Below are 23,094 nucleotides of genomic sequence, written 5' to 3' on the forward strand. Positions count from 1 at the left end.
TCTTCCACGTGCTCCGTTCCCATTTTGACTGTGCTTTTTCCCTCTCTACAGGTCACTGCACTTGGGGCATGAACTGCAGGTTTATTCATCCTGGCGTGAATGACAAAGGGAACTACTCCTTGATATCTAAGCCAGACCCTTTCTCGCCCAACGGCGCCCCACCTATTGGCCCTGGCCCTCACCCACTGATGCCGGCCAACCCTTGGGTATGGAAGCATTACTTTAAAACCAAACTCTTCTCATTCTGGATGCTGACTCATTGAGCAAGGTGCATTACTTTGGAATCTGTAGCAGCACCAGGCAAGTGAGGAGCATTGAGTGGGCGCGGTCGGGTCCTCCCTCTTGTCTTGTGTTGGCCTGCAGGTGATCCCAGGAACTGGAGGAAGGAGACGAGGACCCAGGGGCCTTTGGCGGCCCCTGTGTGCTCTGTCACGGGGTTATTCCTGTTAGAAAACCTGGGCTATGAGGAACCAGAAAGCCAGCAACGCTTGTAGTCACAGACAGCCCTGATTGGAGACACCCCAGATAAATTTATGTTTGCAGAGGGGCTTTCCTAGCTCTTTTGCCTGAGATCACTTAGGTGTGTGCGTACTGTGGCTTGCTGCAGAGGCCTCCAGAGGAGATGTATGTGCTGCTGCCGAAATCTCAGCTCCTTCCATGCTTACAAACATGACCAGGCAGTAAGGGTTGAAGAGACCCCCCTTTCTATTCTCTGTTTCCCATCTCTGGTTTGGATTGTTCTGCAGTAGCTAGCAGGTTACAAGGCACCACTGTAAGGGCCTAGTTCTTCTTCGCATACTTAAAACTGTTTTCCAAGAAGGAGACTCCAGAAATCATGTTCCAGGCCATAGGACTGTTGCGTGCTTGGAAACCCAAATCCTGTAGTCAGATTATTTTGTGTAAACTGTATGATTATTGCTTTTTGTTTTAATATTCCTGCAATACAGCCTTTGGGCCAGATAGCAAGGGTCATGAAATATGCCTGGGCCTGCTTGTATGGAGAAAAGGCAGTTCCTTTTCTCATTCTCAATGTTCTCATTCTGCAGAAATCCAACCGGCAGGTCATCTGGGCAGGCGAAAAACATGCACGCTTGGCACAGAAGTCCTTTTGTCCTGTATATAGAGCCTTGTGTTCTTTGCTGACCCCTAACAGAGAGCTCTACTTGTGCTTAATAATAATCATAGATTGGCCCGAAATTTGCAATCTCTGTTAACTGCAGGGATGTTATGGAGGCCAACGTGACTCCCAGCTTATGCTTGTCTTCAGTAGACTGGGAGCCTGGCTGGGCCTACAGAGCCAGCTGCTCTTTGTGGTCCCCACCAACCTTTTTTCGTGCATCTCAGAGGTTCTTTGTGCATCCCAGAGGACTAGGAAGGGGGGATTTTCATATTGCATGGAGCTTTGGGAGCAGATGCAAATGCAGAGGCAGCTGCCGGTCCACTTTGCAGGCCAGGGGAAGCTGGTGGGGCTGCTCAGCACTCGGCCAGTTGGCGCACAGGGTGCTTCTCGGACTGGTCAGCAGCTGTGGCCTCGATTTTGGCATGGCAGAGAGCTTGGCCACAGGGCCAGCCGTAAGCCAGATCCCATAATGCCTTGGAAAACCACATCCCCGTTGCCTTGGTGATGAGGCCACTTTCTCTGTTTACTGTGAGGCTTTTAAAAAATTGCCCCAAACAAAGAAATTAAAAAATATGTCAACAACGTTTGCAAGTCTACAGATCACCACCTGTAAAAGGTTTTCAAATATCTAAAAATACATCCATGTGGAATTGTCGTCTGTACGCTGTACTTTCAAATGTTGACAAAGTTGTAAGGTCCTCAATCCAGTGGATTACTGAAGGGGGGCGTTTATCTCCCCAGTGTTGCAATATAAGTCTTTAGCACCAGCAAGGGCCCAGAGAGTCCATTTCTGTTGACCAGCAGTTAATCTCCAGGAGACAGGCAAATATTTTAAGAGTACAAAAGCATCCTCAAGGATCAAGGAATATTTTAAGGCAAAATGGATCTGAGTAATTACTTCAAAAAAAAAGACCAAATAAACAGACAGGCCCAAAGGCCAAAGTGTATGAGTGGAATCTCATCTTGTAAGTTACAGGATCAGCAACCGGCACTTTATTTAATCCTTTACTTAAAAGGCACCATGAGACTTGAGGGTGGAAGGAAGGCAGTGGGCTGGGAAGCAACTGGTGGGAGGCAGCACATGATGGGTGGAGCGTCTCCTGTGACTCCTGCAGAGGAGGAGGAAGAGGAAGAACAGTCCCAGGGATTGCTAGCCCCTTTCCTCTGGTTCAGGCCTTTGTTGGAGCAGCCGTCAGGTCCGGCCACAGTCCTCTTCTCACCGTGGCCTCCCTCACAGGGGGCCAGGAATACCTGCCATTGGCAAGTGGGTTTGTGCAGGTGGGGGGAGACTGATTATGAGCAAACTGAAACCTATTTGAAGTCTTTTAGAGTCGTCGAACGAATTATACCTTTCCAATGTGTTTTTTAAATGCTAAGCAATTAGTGCTGTAAACAGCTGAACAACTTATCCCGATCCTCCTGGAAGAGGGCAGGCTGTAAACTCATGAAGAAATAAACTCCCCACCCACCCCCCGCTTGGCCTTAGGGAGGCTCTGACTCTTGAGGTTATGAGTGGCAAAGGTGGTGCTCTTGCATAATATAAATGAAAAGGTGATTGTTGCAACCCTCTGGAAGTTCGATGAACTTCCCAGGCACTTCCAGTTTTGAGGGGGATACACGGGCAGCCCCCCCCCCCAAGGCTTTTGCAGGAAGGAAAATGTTTTTCTTGCTTCGGGAGTCATAACTTTTCCCCCCCCCCTTTAACAGGGAGGACCAGCTGTTGATGAAATATTGCCTCCGCCTCCTCCAGACCCTCCGACAGAAAGTGCCTGGGAAAGGGGCCTTCGCCAAGCTAAAGAGGTAAGGCAGCTGTTTGGAGGTAAACAGGGAAAGAAAACGCAATTCTGGTAAATCCCCTAAAAACAGGAGGTGTGATCTCCATGAACACTGGAGTGGGTAAAGGATTTTCATCCTATCCATCTTTTTCAGAGCCAGATTGAGAAGCCACTGGCAAGATTGTTCCTCTCAGTGGCAGCGCTGCTGTTCTGGTCCCCATTCTTCTGGAGAGCCAGCGTGGTATAGTGGTTAAGAGCGATGGACTCTGATCTGGAGAACCAAGTTCGAATCCCCACTCCTCCACATGAGCGGCGGAGGCTAATCTGGTGAACCGGGTTGGTTTCCCCACTCCTCCACATGGAGCTGGCTGGGTGACCTTGGGCTACTCACAGCTCTCTTAGAGCTCTCTCAGCCTCACCTACCTCACCAGGTGTCGGGGGGGGGGAGAAGGGAAGGTGATTGTAAGCTGATTTGAGTCACCCTTAAGTGGTAGAGAAAGCCGGGATGTAAAAACAAATTCTTATTATTATTATCTTTAAGAGCTGAGTGACTTTGAGCCAGTCACAATCCCTGAGGCTTAAGCCTACCTCATAGGGTTGTTGTGAGGATAAACTGGTGAAGTGATAACTGTGTGCCACCCCTGGAAGAAGGGCAGACTGCAACTGTACTAGATTAATACTTGTCATGTTAGACAAACGTCCTTTTCAGCTCTGACGCTGTTATTTAGAAGTCGCCTGGAATTGAATGTGGAGCTTTCTCCATGCAGAGTATGCGTCCTCACACTGAGCCACAGCCCACAAGCTAGTGATTTCCTCAATGACATGCCAACATGTTCCAGGCCATGTGCAATATTATCTCTCCCCACCCCTTCCCGGGCAAGTTCACTAGGAAACCCTGTTTACGTATTTAATTGACCAACATATTTCCTTAAATGCCCAGGTTGCTGTGCAGCTTACTTCCAGAGCTCAGGGTGACAAAAGCGGGTGTCGCGTCAGCTAATGTTGTTTATGTACTAAGCATCATGCGTTACAAATACCTTCTGCGCATTGCCTCATGAGAGGGCATGGCCGGCCTGCATGCTGGAGCCATGCTCAACGCTGCGATCGCCCACAGACCGGTTATTATAGAGAAAGAAACCACCTGCCTCCCAGACGTCATTTCCCGGCGTGGAAATCTCGGGAGGGACTTCAGATGCTTAGCATTTACGTAGTGCTTTAATTGTTTGAAGCACCTCGCGCGCAGCATCTGGACGTAAGCCTTACAGAAGCCCTTCAAGGCGGCATGTCGCCGTTGTGCCCATATCATGGGTGGGTGGGGCGAGGGCAAGCGGGAGACTGAGCGGCTTGCCGAAGGCCACCCCGTAAGATATGGCAGGGGTGATATTTGAACCAGGGGCCGCTCTGCTATTCCAGCTCAGCAGCAGAGTATCATAGAATCATAGAGTTGGACAGGACCACCAGGGTCATCTACTCCAATCCCCTGCACAATGCAAGAAATTCACAACTACCTCCCCCCACCCCCTTAGTGACCCCTACTCCATGCCCTCAAGATGGCCAAGATGCCCTCCCTCTCATCATCTGCCTAAGGGCATAGAATCAGCATTGCTGACAGATGGCCATCTAGCCTCTGCTTAAAAACCTCCAGGGAAGGAGAGACCATCACCTCCCGAGGAAGCCTGTTTCACTGAGGAACCGCTCTAATGGTTAGAAAATTCTTCCTAATGTCTAGACAGAAACTCTTTTAATTTAATTTCTACCCATTCGTTCTGGTCAGACATTCTGGGGCAACAGGAAACAAACTCTGCACCATCCTCTCTATGACAGCCCTTCAAGTACTTGAAGATGGTTATTATATCCCCTCTCAGTCTTCTCCTCTTCAGGCTAAACATACCCAGCTCCTTCAACCTTTCCTCATAGGACTTGGTCTCCAGACCAAATAGGACTTGGTTTCCAGAGTAAGAATGATCCAAATGAGTATTTATGTATGTGCTTATTTAGATATTTGTTAGCCACCTTTCTGCCTTGCAGAAATCAAGGCGGCTTACAATGTAAATAAAACAGTTATAAAAAACCACAATTTAAAATTTCCAATTAGGACTTCCAGTAAATAAAAACCGAATTAGTCAAATGCGGTCTTAAATAAATCTGTCTTCAGCTGCCTCCTGAAGACTGAAAATGGAGGGGGCTGGGCATACCTCCTTGGGGAGGCTGTCCCATAATCATGGGGCCGCCACCAAAAAGACCCTCTCTCATATGCCCATCAGATGAGCTTCTGTTATCGATGGGACAGTCAGGAGGGCCTCTCTCTGTTCTCTTAATTCCTGGACAGGTCCCAAGCCACGTAGAGCTTTAAAGGACAAAACCAATACCTTGAATTAGAAGAAGAAGAGTTGGTTTTTATATGCCTACTTTCTCTTCCACTTAAGGAAGAATCAAACCACTTGGGCAGTGGCTGTGACTCAGAGGTACAGCGCCAGCTGCTTGGTACTCAGGAGACCCCAGGTTCACTCCCTAGCATCTCCAGCCAAAGGCTCTTGGGTCACAGGTGTTGAGAAAGACCCTTCTTGCAAAGTATTGGAAAGGCAGGAAGACACCAGAGTTAAAAGAGTACATTACAAAGATGTTGGAATATGCGTCTATGGCAAAATTAATTAATTTGCTTCAAAGGAAGATGACAGATGACCATAGGCGGAGGTGGCAACTCTTTTATATGTCTTACCCTAGCAATATTCTTATATTTAAAGAAATAACTGTAGATCTAGATTATATTATCTTAGGAAATTGTAAGCTTTATTGTATAACAAGTATGATTGTGAGTGAAAGACCATATATTTTGAATAGCGATGACTAATCAATAGTAGGTTGTCAATGAAATATTCTCTTGTGATGTTGATGGAGACTCAGTCCAGACACGGGCTCAACTACATGTCAATGCTTTGCCTCCCCCTGACCCCACTTTTCTCTTTTTGTATCCTATAAAAATTCAATAATTAAAAAAAAAAACTAAAAAAAGAGAAAGACCCTTCTGAGCCTAAGACCCAGAGGTTTATCTCACTAAGTGCTGCATCTTCTGACCAGCAGGGTCTTAGGCTCAAAAGGGTCTTTCTCAACACCAGAGGTTTGTCTCATGATGAGGGAGTCTCCTTCCTTGAGGGTCCCTGGTGCCACCTCTGACGGGGCCTTCCCTCCTGCGCTTTTAGGTTTTGAAAAAGGCCACAATGCGGAAAGAGCAGGAGCCGGACTTTGAGGAGAAACGGTTCACGGTGACCATCGGGGAGGACGAGCGCGAGTTCGACAAGGAGAATGAATTTTTCCGAGACTGGAACTACCGGATCACTCAGGATGTCCGGGAGTCGACGTAAGGGACTGTTCTGCTTGGGTCCCTGGGGGCCGAGAGCGGGCTTTTCCTGTTGTGGTTTTCTCTTGCCTCGACTTGCTTACGCGCGGCATCCAGCAGAGGGCAGCATTGGCTAGCCCTGCGGGCCGCATTTACGTAGTGCTTTAATTGTTTGAAGCACCTTGCGCCACTGCTGGCGTTCTCGTGTGCTCTCTGGCTTCTGAAGAAGCTTCCGCGTTCCAGCAGATCTCTTCCTCTCTGCTCTCTGGAGCATCCTTTCTCTGCCTGGCGGTCCGTGCCGCATACGGAGGTGCATATGCCAAATGGGACAGCTGTGCGTGGTTGTGTTAATACTCTTCTGTTTACAGTTCCAGTGCTGTGAGCCACACTTTTTGCTTGCCTGGCATTTGGGTGCGCGTCTGTAAAACAGGGGTTCCCTCCTGCTTCCCACACACACCCTGCTGCATCAGCTCTGACTCTTTGACTCAGAGGGATTTTAGCAGACCTGTCTTCATAGAATCATAGAGTTGGAAGGGACCACCAGGGTCATCTAGTCCAACCCCCTGCACAACGCAGGAAACTCACAACTACCTCCCCCACACACACCCAGTGACCCCCACTCCATGCCTAGAAGATGCCCAAGATGCCCTCCCTCTCATCATCTGCCTAAGGTCACAGAATCAGCATTGCTGACAGATGGCCATCTAGCCTCTGCTTAAAAACCTCAGGGAAGGGGAGCCCACCACCTCCCGAGGAAGCCTGTTCCACTGAGGAACTGCTCTAACTGTTAGAAAATTCTTCCTAATGTCTAGATGGAAGTTCTGTTGGTTCTGGCCCGACCTTCTGGGGGCAACAGAAAACAACTCGGCACCATCCTCTTGCGTGGAGAGCCCCACTATTCAAGAGCAGTGGGCAGTTAATTCAGAACAGACCAAAGAAAGCACTTATCCAGACAGGACATGGTTAACTTACGGAACTCACTGGCTCATAGTGCATTGCCTTGGTGCACTGCTCATTGACCTCACAGACCTCTGCCTGGCCACTGTGGGAAAGAGGGTGCTGCGCTAGGTGGACCGCCGGTCTGACCCGGCAGGGCTCTTACATTGAAAAGCCCCTGGAGCTGCAGCAGCTGTGTGTACAGATCACAGTCCTGCTTGGTGCGCCAGCAGATCCCGGCCTTCATGAATCAACCCTGTAGATCATTCGTTCAAAGTTTATTTTTATTTTTTGTCTAAAATATTTATTAGTCACCTTTCTTCCTTAATGGAGCCCAAGGCAGCTGACAATATTAACACATGAAATAAATTACATTAAAATATGAAACATAAAATACATAAACCAAAATTTAAAACCACAGTTTAGGACTGCTTTAATCAAACGCAGTCCTAAATAAAACCGTCTTCAGCTGCCTCCTAAAGATGGAAAGTGAGGGGGCCAGGTGCCCCTCCCTGGGGAAGCTGTTCCATAATTGTGGGGCTGCCACCGAAAAGGCCCTCTCTCATGTCAAAACCAACACATTGAATCGGGCTAGAGCTAACCTATTTGAGGGAGCAGAAAAGAGCAAAAGTCCAATAGCACCTTAAAGACTAACACAATTTCTGGCAGGATATGAGCTTTCGTGAGTCACAAAAGCTCATACTCTGCCAGAAATTTTGTTAGTCTTTAAGGTGCTACTGGACTCTTGCTTTTTTTTAACTGCTACAGACAGACTACCATGGCTACCCATCGTGATCTGTTTGAGGGAGTGTGAGCTGAATACAGGGAAGAGAGGCTCCCAACTTTGGAAAAAGCCCCAAGTAGATGCACTGATTTCATTCTGACAGCTGTGTCCTCACACAGGTGCACAGTTTTGGCTTGTGTAGATTTGTTTTCAAGCCAAGTTTCTAGTCCATGTGGCCGACACTTTAAGCTTGAAAACATACAGGCAGGTTAAACTTCAGGATCCAGAGAGGGTTTGGGCAGAGCTGTCAGAGGATAAGGGACAAGCATTCCTTGCTACTTTTCAGGGCTCAGAGGAATTGAATAATTCTGCAGATTTAAGCAATGATCTTACTCTGAATAACTTGTTCTGGTTGTGGATTTTCTTGCCATAAAATGGGATTCCTTTTCATGTACTCCCTTCCTCCAAATGCTAAGATCATTAATCTTGTGCTATGATCAGTTTATAATGTATGAAAATGGCCGAAGACTTCACGAGTCTCCTTTTTTCTCCCCCCCCCACCTTTTCTTGAAAAACTCCAGCGAGGTGGACATCAAAGAGAATGCTAACTATGGGTAAGCAGCCCCTAATCTCTCTTGCCTTCGCAGCAGGGCCCTGTTGTTTTTATTTTGATCCCTCGTAATTCTTAGGAATTCTTAGTTCATTATCTGCGGTTGTATAAGGCAGGGTTTCCAGCTGACCAACTCCTGCTTTAGCGTGATCTGATTTGGAGGCTGCCAGGTGTTTTACTGTAACTGTTGCCCTCCTCATCGCTCAACCACTTCTGGAGCCCAGACAGTGGTGCGCATTTCCTGGTGACCCCCAGCAAGGAAGGGCAGCCAGCAGAGCTGCATCTGTGGCTGCTTCCACGCTGAGGGTTGGTCCCACTTTGGGCTGCCATTGTGCCCATATCATGGGTGGGTGGGGCGAGGGCAAGCAGGAGACTGAGCGGCTTGCTGAAGGCCACCCTGTAAGATCATGGCAGGGGTGAGATTTGAGTCAGGGGCCGCTCTGCTGTTCCATCTCAGCAGCAGAGTATCATAGAATCATAGAGTTGGAAGGGACCACCAGAGTCATCTAGTCTAACCCCCTGTACAATGCAGGAAATTCACAACTACCTCTCCCACCACACCCCCAATGACCCCTACTCCATGCCCAGAAGATGCCCTCCCTCTCATGAATTGTCTAAGGTCATAGAATCAGCCTTGCTGACAGATGGCCATCTAGCCTCTGCTTAAAAACCTCCAGGGAAGGAGCGCTTACCACCTCCCAAGGAAGCCTATTCCACTGGGGAACCGTTCTAACGGTTAGAAAAATTCTTCCTAATGTCTAGACGGATACTTCTGATTTAATTTCAACCCATTGGTTCTGGTCCGACCTTCTGGGGCAACAGAAAACAACCCGGCACCCTCCTCTCTATGACAGCCCTTCAAGTACTTGAAGATGGTTATCATATCCCCTCTCAGTCTTAGGGCTGAACAGGAAAAGGCAAAAATCCTACAGGGAAGATGTTTATTTATTTCTTATATACTAGAACGTGGCTTCCATGTCTCACCTTCTGTTGCATGCCGGGCTCTTAAGGATGTGTATACATCAAGCAGTGTAATAGGTCAAGTGTAAATAAACATACAGGGAGCTTCACTATACTAGAAGGGCTTTTATACATTTTTTACTGTTCTTTATGATATAATTATATTATCAGGATGTGTGCTAAATTATAACTATATTATTGACCACTGAGGAAGGCCTTCTTAGGCCAAAACGCATCTGGTCCTTTTTTTGGATCCTACTTTGGTCAATATAAGATTGTACATCGCAGGTGTTCATGTTTGTATACACTGAATGTGAAAGTTTTGCCGATGCTAGAGGCCCATGTTTTTAACTTGAATGTGCACCTTATTAAAATTTATATATTTGTAATTTTAGCATTTTTCAGCTCAACCTCTTTGGTTTGGAATCAGTACTCTGGTTGAGTTCCATTTGGTTTCCCCCCCTTTTGTTGTTGTTGTCATGAGGTTGCCTTATTTTTTTTCACCCTGTGAATGAATGCTTGTGGGCAGTATGCTTAGCAAACATGGTCGCTGGAACCAGGTCCTTGGCATCTAGTGAGACTAGCAAATACCTGGGGAAGGCATGCCAGCGTTTCCTACACAGCGGCAAAGTGTGGTTACATTGCCACTAGAGTGCGGAGAGCTCTGTTTAGCACATCAGAATTGTAATTCTGGCTCTGTATCGATCAATTTATCTGCTGGTCATACGACCGTAAATAAATAAACTGAGCCTGGGGGAGGCACGACTAATGAACAGTTTTTCCAAAAATGATCCTGTGAGCCAAAGCCTGTTAGATTGTCGCTGAAGACACTGCATGGTTGACCTATCCTAATAACTCTTCTCTGTGCATGTAGTGCTCTCCAGTGTACTTCCAAAAGTTTCTGTCCCCTTCTGAATGCGAGCGTTTGGACAAAGAATTGGTTAGCAGAATGATTCAGAGGGCTGCCAGCAAATGTATGTTGTTGTTTTTCCAACAGTCGCAACAGCGTTGAATTAAACTCTTCCCTTGATCTCTGCAGGCTTGACCCATATACGGATCCCAGTTATGATTATGAAATAGAGCGTTTTTGGCGAGGTGGGCAATACGAGAACTTCCGGGTGCAGTACACGGACCCGGATCCATACCGCAACTACCGGCTGAGTAAGGTAATTCTCTGCTCCCTCTTGGACTATCAAGTTTATTGGTACGGTCGACTGACCAATCACGGGCCAACACATCAAAATTTCCAGACACAATAGTTTTGCACCACAGAATCACAGACTGCCCGTACATATAAAGGTGTAAGGTCAATAAAAGCAACCCCTGGTTAAAATTATCACCTTAAAATTGATAAAATTGTAAAATATTCTAATGATCATTCTTTAATAAAGCTCTGCATATTTTAATAGCAACAGCGCAGAACTTGGCGGTTTGGAGCGTAAGCTGAGGGTCTTCTCCTAATAGGAGCTTCTTTGCCAAAAGCTCAATTGACTCATCAGGGAATTTACCAAGTAGGGGGGAAATAAGCTTTGATCTAACTTCGTGGTAGAATGGGCAACATATCAGTGCATTTTCAATGGTTTCAGTGTCCCCTGTCCCACACGGACATAACCTCTCTGATCTAGGGATCTTCTTATATTTCCCTTCTAAAACAGCCGATGGTAGGGCCCGGCATCTGGCAAGGGTAAAGGCCTTCCTATGATTAATAGACTCAAGATGATAAAAATAAGCTGCAGGTGAGACCAAGTATCTAGATTTATCAGGTACTGGGGAAAATGGTGATTTTCCAAGGTCTGTCTGGCGTTCAATGTCTCCCACCCTTTGCTTCAAGAAACTTGATGCTTGATCTACGCCCATGGCTAACAGGGTAGGGGGAGAAAGGCCCAGGCAGGCCATTTTATTAAGGACCATCTTTAGCCATGTTGACTGGAACCTATCCTGTAGAAGCAGGGGTAGCAGTCCTTGAGGGATAAAATTCACCCTCCTGGACTTTTTCCTCTGGTGGGCCTCAGATGTTTGTTCTGCATTGGGTGGATTCAGACAGTCTGGCTTTTTTCCCCCATCGCAAGGACTTCTGCAGTCTCCAGCCCAGGTCCTGGGTGATCTGAGCAGCGTTAATGCCAGTTCACCATGCGACGCCCCGCTAGCTTGAAGAGTTTTACGGGCCACGTTATGTTGCTGAAGAACTGCAACCGATGCAGGTGGGAGGCTGACCTCTCTCCATTTTGTTTTACAAGGAAAGAGAAAGAGAGCGGGAGCGGGAGAACCGGCAGCGCGAACGGGAACGGGAGCGCGAGAGGGAGCGGGAGCGCGAACGACGGCAGCGGGAGCGAGAGCGCGAGAGGGAGAGGGAGCGTGACAAGGAGCGGCAGCGGCGGAAAGAGGAATGGGAGAGAGAACGGGAACGCATCAAGAGGGACGAGAAGGACCGGCAGCACCGGGATCGAGAGAGGGAGCGGGAGAAAGAGAAAGAGAAACCAAAACCGAGATCGCCACAGCCGCCAAGGTATGGGCAGAGTTGTTTGCTGGGAGCTGGTGTTGTGGTTTTGTGCTGCTGCTGATCTAGCAAGAAGGATGCAAGGCTTAATCTTGTTGGTCGCAGCTGGAATTGCTGAGGTCAGGAGTGCTGGCCACTCAAGGAGAGCTCAGAGGACGTCTGAAATGTCTAGATTAGTGGGGAAATGGGCTAGTGTAATGAGTTAGCCCGGAGGCTTCCTTTGGAGAGCTTCACTACTGCAAATTACTCTAGTTTTAGAGTGCCCTTTGGTAACCCAGCTGATTGGTCTCAGGCTGTGAAATATTATTTATATATTTATTTACCAACTCAGTTTCTAGTCTGCCTTTCTCACAGAGATGCAAGTATGTGATTCAAACAGAGCATCATCAAATACACCTGTTAAATCGTTCTTGAAAGCAGGCTTTCTAACTCTCGTTTGGCTGGCCTTCTTTTCACCCAGGCTTTGGTGTGTGCATCTAGATCATTTGGCCATTTTTTTTCCATGAACAGTTTGTGTTCGTGTGCATTCTGTGTCATTGCAGAAATTCAGCCGGTGGGGGCAGGGCCTGTTGGTTCTGAGGCAACATCCCATTTTAGTTGTACACGTGGAGGGCTTTTGCCACGCAACATCCAGCCCCTTCGAGATTTGGTGTTTTTTATATTGTGATCTGTGAACTGCTTTGATCTGTTATGCCAGCAGTCACTAGGCACAGTTAACAAACGTAGGCGCTTCCCTGTCTGCTACCACCCCTTGACCTCTTGTACTTACGTGTTCCAGTGACCCTCTAAGCCTGATCCTCCCTGCCTTTGCTTTCTGCCTTTCGCCCCAGTTCTTGCCAAGATACTCCACGTAGACTGGATATGCACCGTCAGTATTTTGCATAATTCTGTGTACAGCACCTCCTGGCTACTTTTATTGGTTTGTCAGTTGTCAGCGCATAGGTGATGTAGAAAGAGAGGGAGACGTCTGCTCCTCCAGTGGGGAACGCTATGCCGATTTCTTCCTATTTGTTGTGCGGTGGCATCCAGCCATGGGCTCGATAAGCATGACCAGCCAAAGTCTTCCATCTTCCCTGTAGGATTTTTGCCTTTTCCTGTACAGCCCTAAGACTGAGAGGGGATATGATAACCATCTTCAAGTACTTGAAGGGCCGTCATAGAGAGGAGGGTGCCGAGTTGTTTTCTGTTGCCTCAGAAGGTCGAGCCAGAACGAATGGGTAGAAATTAAATCAAAAGAGTTTCCGTCTAGACATTAAGAAGAATTTTCTAACTGCTAGAGGGAACGGCTTCCTCGGGACGTGGTGAGCTCTCCTTCCCTGGAGGTTTTTAAGCAGAGGCTAGATGGCCATCTGTCAGCAGTGCTGATTCTATGACCTTAGGCAGTTCATGAGAAGGAGGGCACCTTGGCCATCTTCTGGGCATGGAGTAGGAGTCACTGGGGGTGTGGGAAGGGAGGTAGTTGTGAATGTCCTGCATTGTGCAGGGGGTTGGACTAGATGACCCTTGTGGACCCTTCCAAATCTATTATTCTAATCGAGCTGATCACAGTGTGCATTGTACCTTTGCCTCCTGAGCCCCTTCTTTGCAACACCCCTCCCACCTTCTGACTGGGATATCAGGACTCGGGGATCCCCATGCTGACTTGTATCTGACAAAGGGAGCTTTGTTTCTCGAAAGCTCATACCCCGAAAATCTTGTCTCTAAGGTGCTACTGGATGCGTGTCTAGCCATTGGGCTGTGGACCAACACAGCCACCCTCTGAAAGTATCCTGTACAGCTATGTACCGAGTTTGTGGGCATTTTCAAACATTGGGTATGTTAGTTGAGGCTTTGTCGTTCTCGGGGCCCAGAACCCACCAGCCTTCTCCCTTTCCCTAATGTTTTTGTGTCTTCTCTGGAGCTCTTACCCTCTGGTTTCAGTGCCATCCTCGTAGACTCAAGCCTGTACGTTGTCATGAAAGCATAATGTGTCCCAACTGCCTTTTCACTCCAATTACATAACATGCCCAGCTGATGAATAAGCAGCTGAAGAACCTTTGATGTAAGACTGAAATATCCACAGATTGCTAAAAGCCCGGTTTCCCCAGCTCCCCAACTGCTATTTAGAAGCATTCTAGTTCCCCGTTGTAAGGAAATGCATTCCCTCTCTCTGAAGTATTCTGATGTGAGGTGTCCTCACTTGCCAAGAGCAGCCCCAGTTCATCCTGCTTCCTGAATGTCAGGATCAGGCGTCTGTTCCTAGCATCCCATAAGTAAACTCATCCAGGCAGGTAGTCCTGAAGCAGTAATACTTTATTAGGAGTAAAAAGACAGATAAAAGAACTGACTGCTTGCACCAGGTGAGGCTAGTAATGGTGAAACATTGGCAGATTACATGTTTAAAAGCATTACAGGCTACGATGGTAAACACTGCTAAGCATCCCCGAGATAAGCTATTCCCAGGATAGGCAGACTAAACATCAGCGCAGCTGTGGGAGAAAGGAAGAGCGAAACTGTACACAGAGTTTACAGGCATGAGAACCAAGGACTTGGTGTGTAGCCAGAAAGCTGGCCTGCTCATGTCAAGAGCCTTTACCCCTGCTAGCAGCAAAGGCTGACACTGATGATGCCTTAGCTGACCTGGAGAGAATTTAACAAAAAAAAATTGTTTCTGAAGATCGGTTTTGGGAGTAACCAAGAGCCAACCTGTATTGTTTCTCAGAGTGGAAGCCGGTGCATTAGCTGAGCTGAATGTCTGTCTGTGACATCGGCTTAATTATGATTTGCTGATGAAGAAAGTCTGCTAAAAGCATGTTTTCTCCTCCTGACACTTCAAGGAGGGCTATTGCTCAGTGGTAGCATGCCTGCTTGGCATGCAGAAGGTCCCAGGTTCAATCCACGGCATCTCCAGTTAAAAGGACCAAGTAGGAGGTGATGTGAAAGACCTCTGCCTGAGACCCTGGACAGACCCTTCCATTCCATTTGGGGAGGGGCTGTGGCTCAGTGGTAGAGCATCTGCTTGGCATGCAGAAGGTCCCAAGTTCAATCCCCGGCATCTCCACTTAAAGGGACTAGGTAGGTGATGTGAAAGACCCCTGCCTGAGACCCTGGAGAGCCGCTTCCAGCCTGAGTAGACAATACTGACTTTGATGGACCAAGAGTCTGATTCAGTATAAGGCAGCTTCATGTGTTCATGTATTCTGAGTAGACAGGACTGATCTTGATGGACTGATGGTTTGATTCAGTAGAAGAAGAAGAGTTGGTTTTTATATGCCAACTTTTTCTACCACTTAAGGAAGAATCAAACCAGCTTACAATCACCTTCCCTTCCCCTCCCCACAACAGTTACCCTATGAGGTAGGTGGGGCTGAGAGAGTGTGACTAGCCCAAGGTCACCTAGCTGGCTTCATGTGGAGGAGTGGGGAAACAAATCCAGTTCACCAGATTAGCATCTGCCACTCATGTGGAGGAGTGGGGAATCAAACCCAGTTCTCCAGATGAAAGTCCACCGCTCCAAACCACCGCTCTTAACCACTACACCACGCTGGCTCTCTCAGCTTTGTGTGATCAAGTAAGTGGCTTCTTGAACCCTGTTTTTCTCTGGCTGCTTCAGTTGCAGCTGAAGAATAAGTGCAGGAAATATTGTTTTATTTAATGTTCTCTAACTTGGTTGGCTGGCTCTAAATGGGCTCCTCAGTTTCAGAAGGTGAAATTTCATCATGAATGTGAGAAGTGCTTGTTGGAACTTAGCAAGCATCTGACAGGAAGATACTTCACTTCCCTTACACTTGTAGAGATTTATTTAGAATATTTCTAAGTGCACTTACTTTTATTTTGTTTGTTTTCTAATTAAAAAAGCAAGGTGTCCCTCTACAATATTTTAAAAATGCATATGTAAGTTTTAAAAAATATCAGAGCCATTATGGTATAGTGGTTAGAGTGTAGGCCTAAGATCTGGGAGACCCAGATTCGAATCCCCAATCTGCCGTAAGAACATAAGAGCAGCCCTGCTGGATCAGACCAGTGAGGGTCCCTCTGGTCCAGCATCCCATCTCACACAGTGGCCAACCAGTTCCTCTGGAGGTCCAATAACGGCATAGAGGCCTTCCCCTGCTGTTGGTTGCTGGCACTGGTGGGATTCAGAGGTTGACTGCCTCTGAATGTAGAGGTTCCGTTCAGGTACCCTGGCATGGAAGCTTGCTGGGTGACCTTGGGCCGGTCACACACTTTCAGCCTCACCTACTTCATAGGGTTGTTGTGAAGATAAAATGGAGGAGTAGAGAATAATGTAAGCTTGTCTGAACCCCTATTGGGGAGAAAAGTGAGGGTATAAATGAAGTAAACAAAGCTGAACCCAGAAAGCAACACAAAAGTTAGAACTTGACAGGCTGTGTTCTTATGAAAACAGGAGTGGTAATAAAACATCATCACAGATGATAAGTGGATAATCAAAATACAGTGAAAACTATGGGCTGGGGGAATTAACAGAATTCTGAGGAAATAAAAAATATACATTTTTTTAACTTGGCACCTAATAGTCCTAGTGCCAGGAAAAGCAATGTTGGTAGGGGATTCCAGTCTCAGATTCTTATATTTTATCCCACTCTTCCCCCAAGAAGTGCATAATGGCATGCATGGGTCTTGCCTCTTCTCTTTTATACTTTCAGCATCCCTGAGGAAGGCTTAGCCACATCAGAGCAATTGGTGACTCACCCCATGAGCTTCATGGCTGAGTTTGGGGGCTTGATCCTGGGTCGTCCCAACAGTTTAACCACTGCACCACATAGCTATCTGCTGCTCCTGGCGGTCATCTGCTGTATTCCTGGAATACGGGGTTCACACAGGGGGTGGGGCTCGGGGCAGGCTGTGGTGGGAGGGGTTGCCCAGATCCCAGGTCATTCAAAGGAAGAGCTAGCGCTGTAAATTGTGCCCAGCAACACGCTGGCAGCCAGTGTAGGTTCTGTTAAGGCTGCTTCATCACCGTTCTTCTGTGCAGTCCCACATTGGGGGACTGCGCATGTGCAGGGCCCACCTCGGAGGCAGGCCTGCACATGTGCAGACCCCAGTGTGTGCCTGCACAGAAGAAACTCGCTGGACATCAGCTGCGGGTAAGTGCAAACTTTGTTTTGCTGTGCTCTGGACTTTCTGACTGAGACAGCCCTACACAAAGCGCATCACAGTAGAGCCCTGGGCGTTATTGGTGCCTGCATAGTAAAGGCGGCGTGCCGTCTGCAGTTTTGGAGAGACTTTGCAGGAAGGTTCCCTTCACTCAGAGGCAGTGTTGGTAGTGGGTTCTGTTTCTTGGGATCCCAAGTAGCACAATCCAGATTCCTGCCTCACTTCTGGGTTGATCTTGACCATGACCTTGGTGCTTTTTCTGGACAGCTGACCAACAGCGGTACTTTTGCTGACCCGCAGAAATCAGGTCATGTTGCTGTGCCGGAGCAAAGCAACAGCAAGCTTGTCTAGAAACCTCTGTGGAAGAACAACTGAGAGATTTGATTATGTGATTTGATTGTTTCTTTTTACAGATGCCGTGTGTCGGTGCGCCTTCTTAAATCTGCCACTCTCTGTTCTGACTTCCAATCTGTGCAGTAGTTTCCTTGCTTGTCTGCTTTCCCCTCCCTGACCTATAATTAGGGTTCTAATTATCGGTTTAAATTTAGCGCTTGAAGAAGAAGAATAACATCGAAGTTTGTTAAACGTATAACGTCTTTAGAAATGCCTTGTTTCCCTAGCCGGCTTCTCCCTTGGAGTGGGAGTGACTTCTCATTAATTGGGGCTATTTATAGACTCCTGTGCTTTCCCTAATCGTTCAGTCCTGCCTCAGTTCTTGGCAACTTCCAGACTCTTGCATAATTTCGGGCTGATGCTGCCCAAACTTTCACGTGATTTGGCCAGGCACTCAGGTCTTGAAACAAGTCTTTCCATGGAACTGACTTTTTTTGGATTTTTTTTTAAGTTGCAGAGAGCCAAAAATGCAAATTGGAAGACTTGCGCTTAGTGCTCATTATGGACTTCTCCCCCTGCCCCCCCCCCAAAAAAACTTCTGTTTACATAGTTGCTCACCTTTATAACCTGCGAGAGGAGAACCAGATGAGAGAATATTATGAGCCGGCTTCATTGTCGATGAGCCCGCCCCGTTCTTGGCAGGACTATTTGCATTCCCCTGCAAAGCACAGCCTGTCAGCATCAATAATTTCTGTTTGCCGCCCTCTCTTAATCCCCTGGCAAAAGATTTGCCTGTTTCAGTTCCCGCTTGGCACCTCTTTGCTTAGGAAGACCCTTACCCATGGCTCTCCCTGGATTGCTTTGCTCAAATCGTGATCTCTGATCAGGGCTAAAGTTAGGATGGCATCGGAGGAGCCTCCCACCATGGGCTGCCTTGAACTCTCTGGAGGAAGAGGGACTTAGCAGTTTTAGTTTCCCCCACACACACTTTTTTTTAAACCCAAGTATTTCTGAACACCAAACTTGAGAGAGAACCCATGCCAGGAAATGAAATTATGCAACCTAGTTGTTTCACCACTCCACGGTTACTTGAAGGGTGTGTAGGTGCCCGCTACGATGTCGTCTCCACAGGCCTCACCTTGGTCCTTGAGGAAGTCCCCACAACTCCTTCCCCAGGTGGAAAGGGAGTGTAATGGAGCCGGCAGGTCTAAGGATTTGGAAGTGTGGTCAAACATTTTGGCGCATGCGCATGTGTTGGGACCAGGAACCTGGATGAGAAATCCGTTACCCTGTTAAGGTGATTCAAGGAAAACAGGGCGTCTTGGATCCTTAGTTCCTAAACTGCAGTGATGACAAAGACTGCATGTGCGCCCTGTCAAATATATTATTCATGTATTTATTTGTTACTTATTAAAACGCTTACATCCCGCCTTTCCTCGTGGCCCAAGGCAGCTTACGATTATAGTTGAACACATGAAGCTGCCTTCTACTGAATCAGACCCTCGGTCCCTCAAAGTCAGTATTGTCTGCTCTGACCAGCAGCGGCTCTCCAGGGTCTCAGGCAGGGGTCTTTCACATCACCTACTTGCCTAGTCCCTTTAACTAGAGGTGCCAGGGATTGAACCTGGGACCTTCTGTATACCAAGCAGATGCTCTGTCACTGAGCCACAGCTCTTCTTCTTAAAATATTTTCAGTTTAAAACCAAAAATAAAATAACAAACCCCAGATCTCTCCTTGCTTTGAAGCAGTGTCTGCTAAACAAAGGATATTGCAGTCCTGCGTGCGGGCTGCCTCTGCTCCACCCACCCCCAGGGGACACTGCCCTGTGGCTTCAGTAGGCAGCCTTTGATGACAGAAGTTGAGGGTGCTTGGCACAGCAGTGTGGACTTGCTGGCAGAGTGGTGCTGCCATTTTTGCATCAGGGCACTTGGCATGTTGAGTCTTGTTTGAGATGGGTTTGGCCAGTTAGATACTCCCGGTTAACTGCCTGTGGTTTCACCGTGGTCAGATATTCCCTGAAGCCAAGAACTCTGTCGCAGAGGTGCTGGATTGCCTTGGTGAATTCTTGGTGGGGCCTTTTGTTAGCAGAGGTTGGAGGGGCGGCTGTTTGCCCCACCTGGAGCCCAGCAGCAGTCAGGGGCGGACCAAGCAGCCTAGCAGAGCTTCCTCTGGCTACAACTTCAGGCATCTCCAATCAAACCTGATGTTTGAATAGTTGCTGTTATCTTTGCTTTGTTTCTGTTGTATTGGGGTTTATTGGTTTTTTAGTGTTTTGTAGCTGTAGCTTGACCCTGGTGGATTCCAGGTGGGGTTCAGTGAATCGCTCGCATTTATAACAAGAACATAAGAAAGACCCTGCTGGATCAGACCAAGGCCCATCAAGCCCAGCAGTCTGCTCACACAGTGGCCAACCAGGTGCCTCTAGGAAGCCCACAAACAAGACGACCACAGCAGCACCATCCTGCCTGGGCTCCACAGCACCTAATAGGCATGCTCCTCTGATCCTGGAGAGAATAGGTATGCATCATGACTAGTATCCATTTTTACTAGTAGCCTTAAATACCCCTCTCCTCCATGAACATGTCCACTCTTCTTCCACTGTCCTTGGCTCCCATATGAATGTGAAGCATGCCTCTTGGGCTCTGAGCGGCGCAGTGGCAGAAAGGGCCCTGGCATCTCAGGGGCAGAAGTTTTAGGCCTCTCCTCCTGATCCGGCAGAAATCCAGGCAGGCGTAAACCTCTTAGCCGGCAAAGATGAGAAAGGATTTGGGCCAAGCGGGGTTTTCATTTCACCCCATGAAATCATGCATTTTAATTTTCTTCTGCCTTCCCCATCCTTGCCTCAATCTGAGTCAGAAGTCCCTTAAGACACCACAGCAAACGGGAAAGTGTTGGAAGAAATTAGCTCGGAGCCGGAAGGGAGCGGCAGCAGTCGGGTCATGCAACTGTAATTTCATGACCGTACCTCCCTCGCTGACACAGGCAGGCAGGCAGGCAGAGTCATAACCTTGCGGGGCCCATGTGGAGCAAGAGCGGATTTACACTCTTTCCTAGGAGTTAGTCCCGTCTTGGTTAGTCATACAAGAGCCTCGCTTGGTCCAGTTTTCCTCCTTGGGATGACGCTCAGAAGGATCCACTGCTACAGGAAACAGCGGGCTCCAGAGAGCAACATTTTTCTTGTCTCGTGTTGCACAATTAGCCCTGGCTGTTTGTTGAGGAGCGTTGCAAAGGCCCCGGGCCCTTTTTGATGCAGTTCACATTCACCACCAAAACAGACCAGGTTTTGCAAAGGGATGGCCCAGGCTAAACCGATCTTGTCAGATCTCGGAAGCTAAGCAGGGTTGTCCCTGGTTAGTACTCGGATGGGAGAATTCCAAGGAAGTCCCAGGTTGCCCCACAGAGGCAGACAGTGGCAAACCACCTCTGAACGTCTCTTGCCTTGAAAACTCTACGGAGTGGTTGTAAGTCAGCTGTAACTCGATGGCATTTTCCGCCACCATGCAAATGGACCTGTGTTGCATACGGTGGTGCCATTTGCCTTCGGCTGAGTTCGTTTATAATTCTCCAGCCACTCTCCAGGGGCAGGTGGCAGGAAGAAAGCCCAGGGAAATAGCCCTCTAATAGGTGTCCTCACTTATGAGGTATGTGAACACCTCGGTTCAAAGCATTAATCCTGCCCCCCACATACATACCGGCCAGACCAAAATGGAAAAAGGGAATTAGCCCTGCGGAGGCCAGTGAGATTGCCCAAACAAAAACCCCACAATGCAGCCACCTTTAGAGCAGGGTATCTCAAACTGGACTCTGGGGTTCCCAGTGAGTCTGCAAGGCTATTCCAGGATGTCCGTGAGTCTTTCATAAGGACTCTTCTGAGACCTTCAGACAATAACAACTTTTTTCTCACTTTTGCCTTTCAAGTGTAGCTGATTTGTTTTGAACTGTATTGTTTTAAGGGTGTGAGAGAGGACGGAATCCCCTAAAAGGGGAATGTGTGGCTTGCCTCGCAGACTCTCTGATGTGTGGCAGACACCAGCAAGGAAGGGGCTTCAGGGAGGGGGGAAGAGTCTCTGAAAAATTGTAAACGAGAACGGTGGCCCTTGATTTGCTAACCCTTGCAAACAGCGGCTTTAGAAGTAAATGGAAAGCATTTATGTGGCCCTTAGGGTGTTTTTCTTTGTTTTGCCATTAAGTCACAGCCAACCTATGGGGCCCCTGTAGGGTTTTCAAGACAAGAGACGAAGAGAGGTGGTTAGCCATTGCCTGCATCTGCAAAGCAACCTTAGACTTTCTTGGTGGTCTCCCATCCAAGTCCTAACCAAAGATGACCCTGCTTAGCTTCCAAGATCAGGCTAGCCTGGGTCATTCAAGTCAGGACTAAACCATGCGTATACCGCAGTAAAAAACACAATCCTCTTATCTCCACCGCATCTTAAGACAATTCATGCATCCCCCATGTCCCCTTTGCTTCATATTTAAAGGTTCCTGGCCTATCACACCTGCAAGATTGTCAAGGTTATTTTTAGAAAAAAACAATTTGTGTGTTCAGACCTTCTTCAAACAGGTGGCTGTTGAGCAATTACTTCCAAACCGTTTCATTTCCTGTTGACAATCCTGGGAAACTTGGGGTTGATGTCAGCACAACACCTTTCTTGTAAAAAAAAAAAAAAACCCACAATTTTACTTCCTTGCTCGAGATGGACTTTCTGCCTGCAAAAGGTGTAGTGTCTTAGCGGTGATCTTCAAAGAGCCGAGTCGTCACGTCAGCAGCCTTTCCTGCCCGATAAGATTAGGACATCAATCAAAAGTCTTCCTGATGTCATGTTTGGAGGAAGGGGGAGAGGGAAGGAAGGAACTTTCTCTGACTAGATCATTTTCCGAAGCACACAATAGCACGGCACAAATATTTGCATGAATGCATTCCAAGGGATTTTTTTTTTTGTCTAAAAAAAATCCGTTGCCCTGGCACAGGTCCCGATTTCCCTGCTTGGTTTCCTCTCCAGTGAGGTAACCTGTCTGAACACAACCACGGCCGGATTTGTCCATGACACACATCCAGGGTGATGTGTGTGTGTGTGTTGAGCAGTGCTAGGATTGTCACTTTGGCAGGACTGGTCCTCGTGCATTGTCAGAAAACTTCTCATAGAATCGGGGTGGCAATCTCAAAGTGCTGTTGTTCTGCCCATATGTCATTCTTACCTTTCCTACTGCAAACAGCCAGCTTTTGGAGAGTTCAAGCATACAGGAGGGGAGCGTGTAGCCCTGAGGACAGTTTATTGCATTCCTTGTTGGCTTCTGTTAGAATGTTAAGAATCCCTCCAAGAGAATGTGGATGAGGAACACAAATATTTCTTTGCAGCGAGAGGGAGCGACCCCCTGGCAAGGGTTTAGTTCGGAATGGTGTGGAGGAAGTCCTAGCTGAGGCCTCCGACAGGGTCTGGAAGAACCCCTGGAGAGAGAACTGAATATTCCCAAAGGACAGGAAGGGCACCTTTTGAGTCTCCTGGTTTCTGTATCTTTATTGGGTTCCGTCTGCATGCTTTCAGGCTTTCTCTTCATGAGACGAGGGCTAGGCCCGTGACACTGTTTTCGTGGTCTCTGTGCAGGCGCTCTGAGCTGCGGAAATTGTCGTGAGCTGTTTTCTCCCTCCTGTTGCATGGTTGGAGGGGCAAGCTGTTTGTCAAGAGCCAAGGGCTCTTGGCCCTTG

The 23,094-nt window shown here is 47.8% G+C and overlaps 1 protein-coding gene across 1 annotated transcript in view; it reads left to right on the forward strand.

Annotated features, from left to right (window-relative positions):
• ZC3H18 (zinc finger CCCH-type containing 18) overlaps nt 1–23,094 on the forward strand; it is a 53,556-nt gene that overhangs the window by 11,321 nt on the left and 19,141 nt on the right. The window contains exons 4-9 of the mRNA XM_056862749.1: nt 52–206; nt 2,828–2,920; nt 6,096–6,253; nt 8,474–8,506; nt 10,502–10,628; nt 11,700–11,968. Coding sequence (XP_056718727.1) covers nt 52–206; nt 2,828–2,920; nt 6,096–6,253; nt 8,474–8,506; nt 10,502–10,628; nt 11,700–11,968 — 835 coding nt within the window. The remainder of the gene's footprint in view (nt 1–51; nt 207–2,827; nt 2,921–6,095; nt 6,254–8,473; nt 8,507–10,501; nt 10,629–11,699; nt 11,969–23,094) is intronic.

This window comes from Euleptes europaea, chromosome 17 (genome assembly GCF_029931775.1).
Source record: "Euleptes europaea isolate rEulEur1 chromosome 17, rEulEur1.hap1, whole genome shotgun sequence".
Lineage (NCBI taxonomy): Eukaryota > Metazoa > Chordata > Lepidosauria > Squamata > Sphaerodactylidae > Euleptes > Euleptes europaea.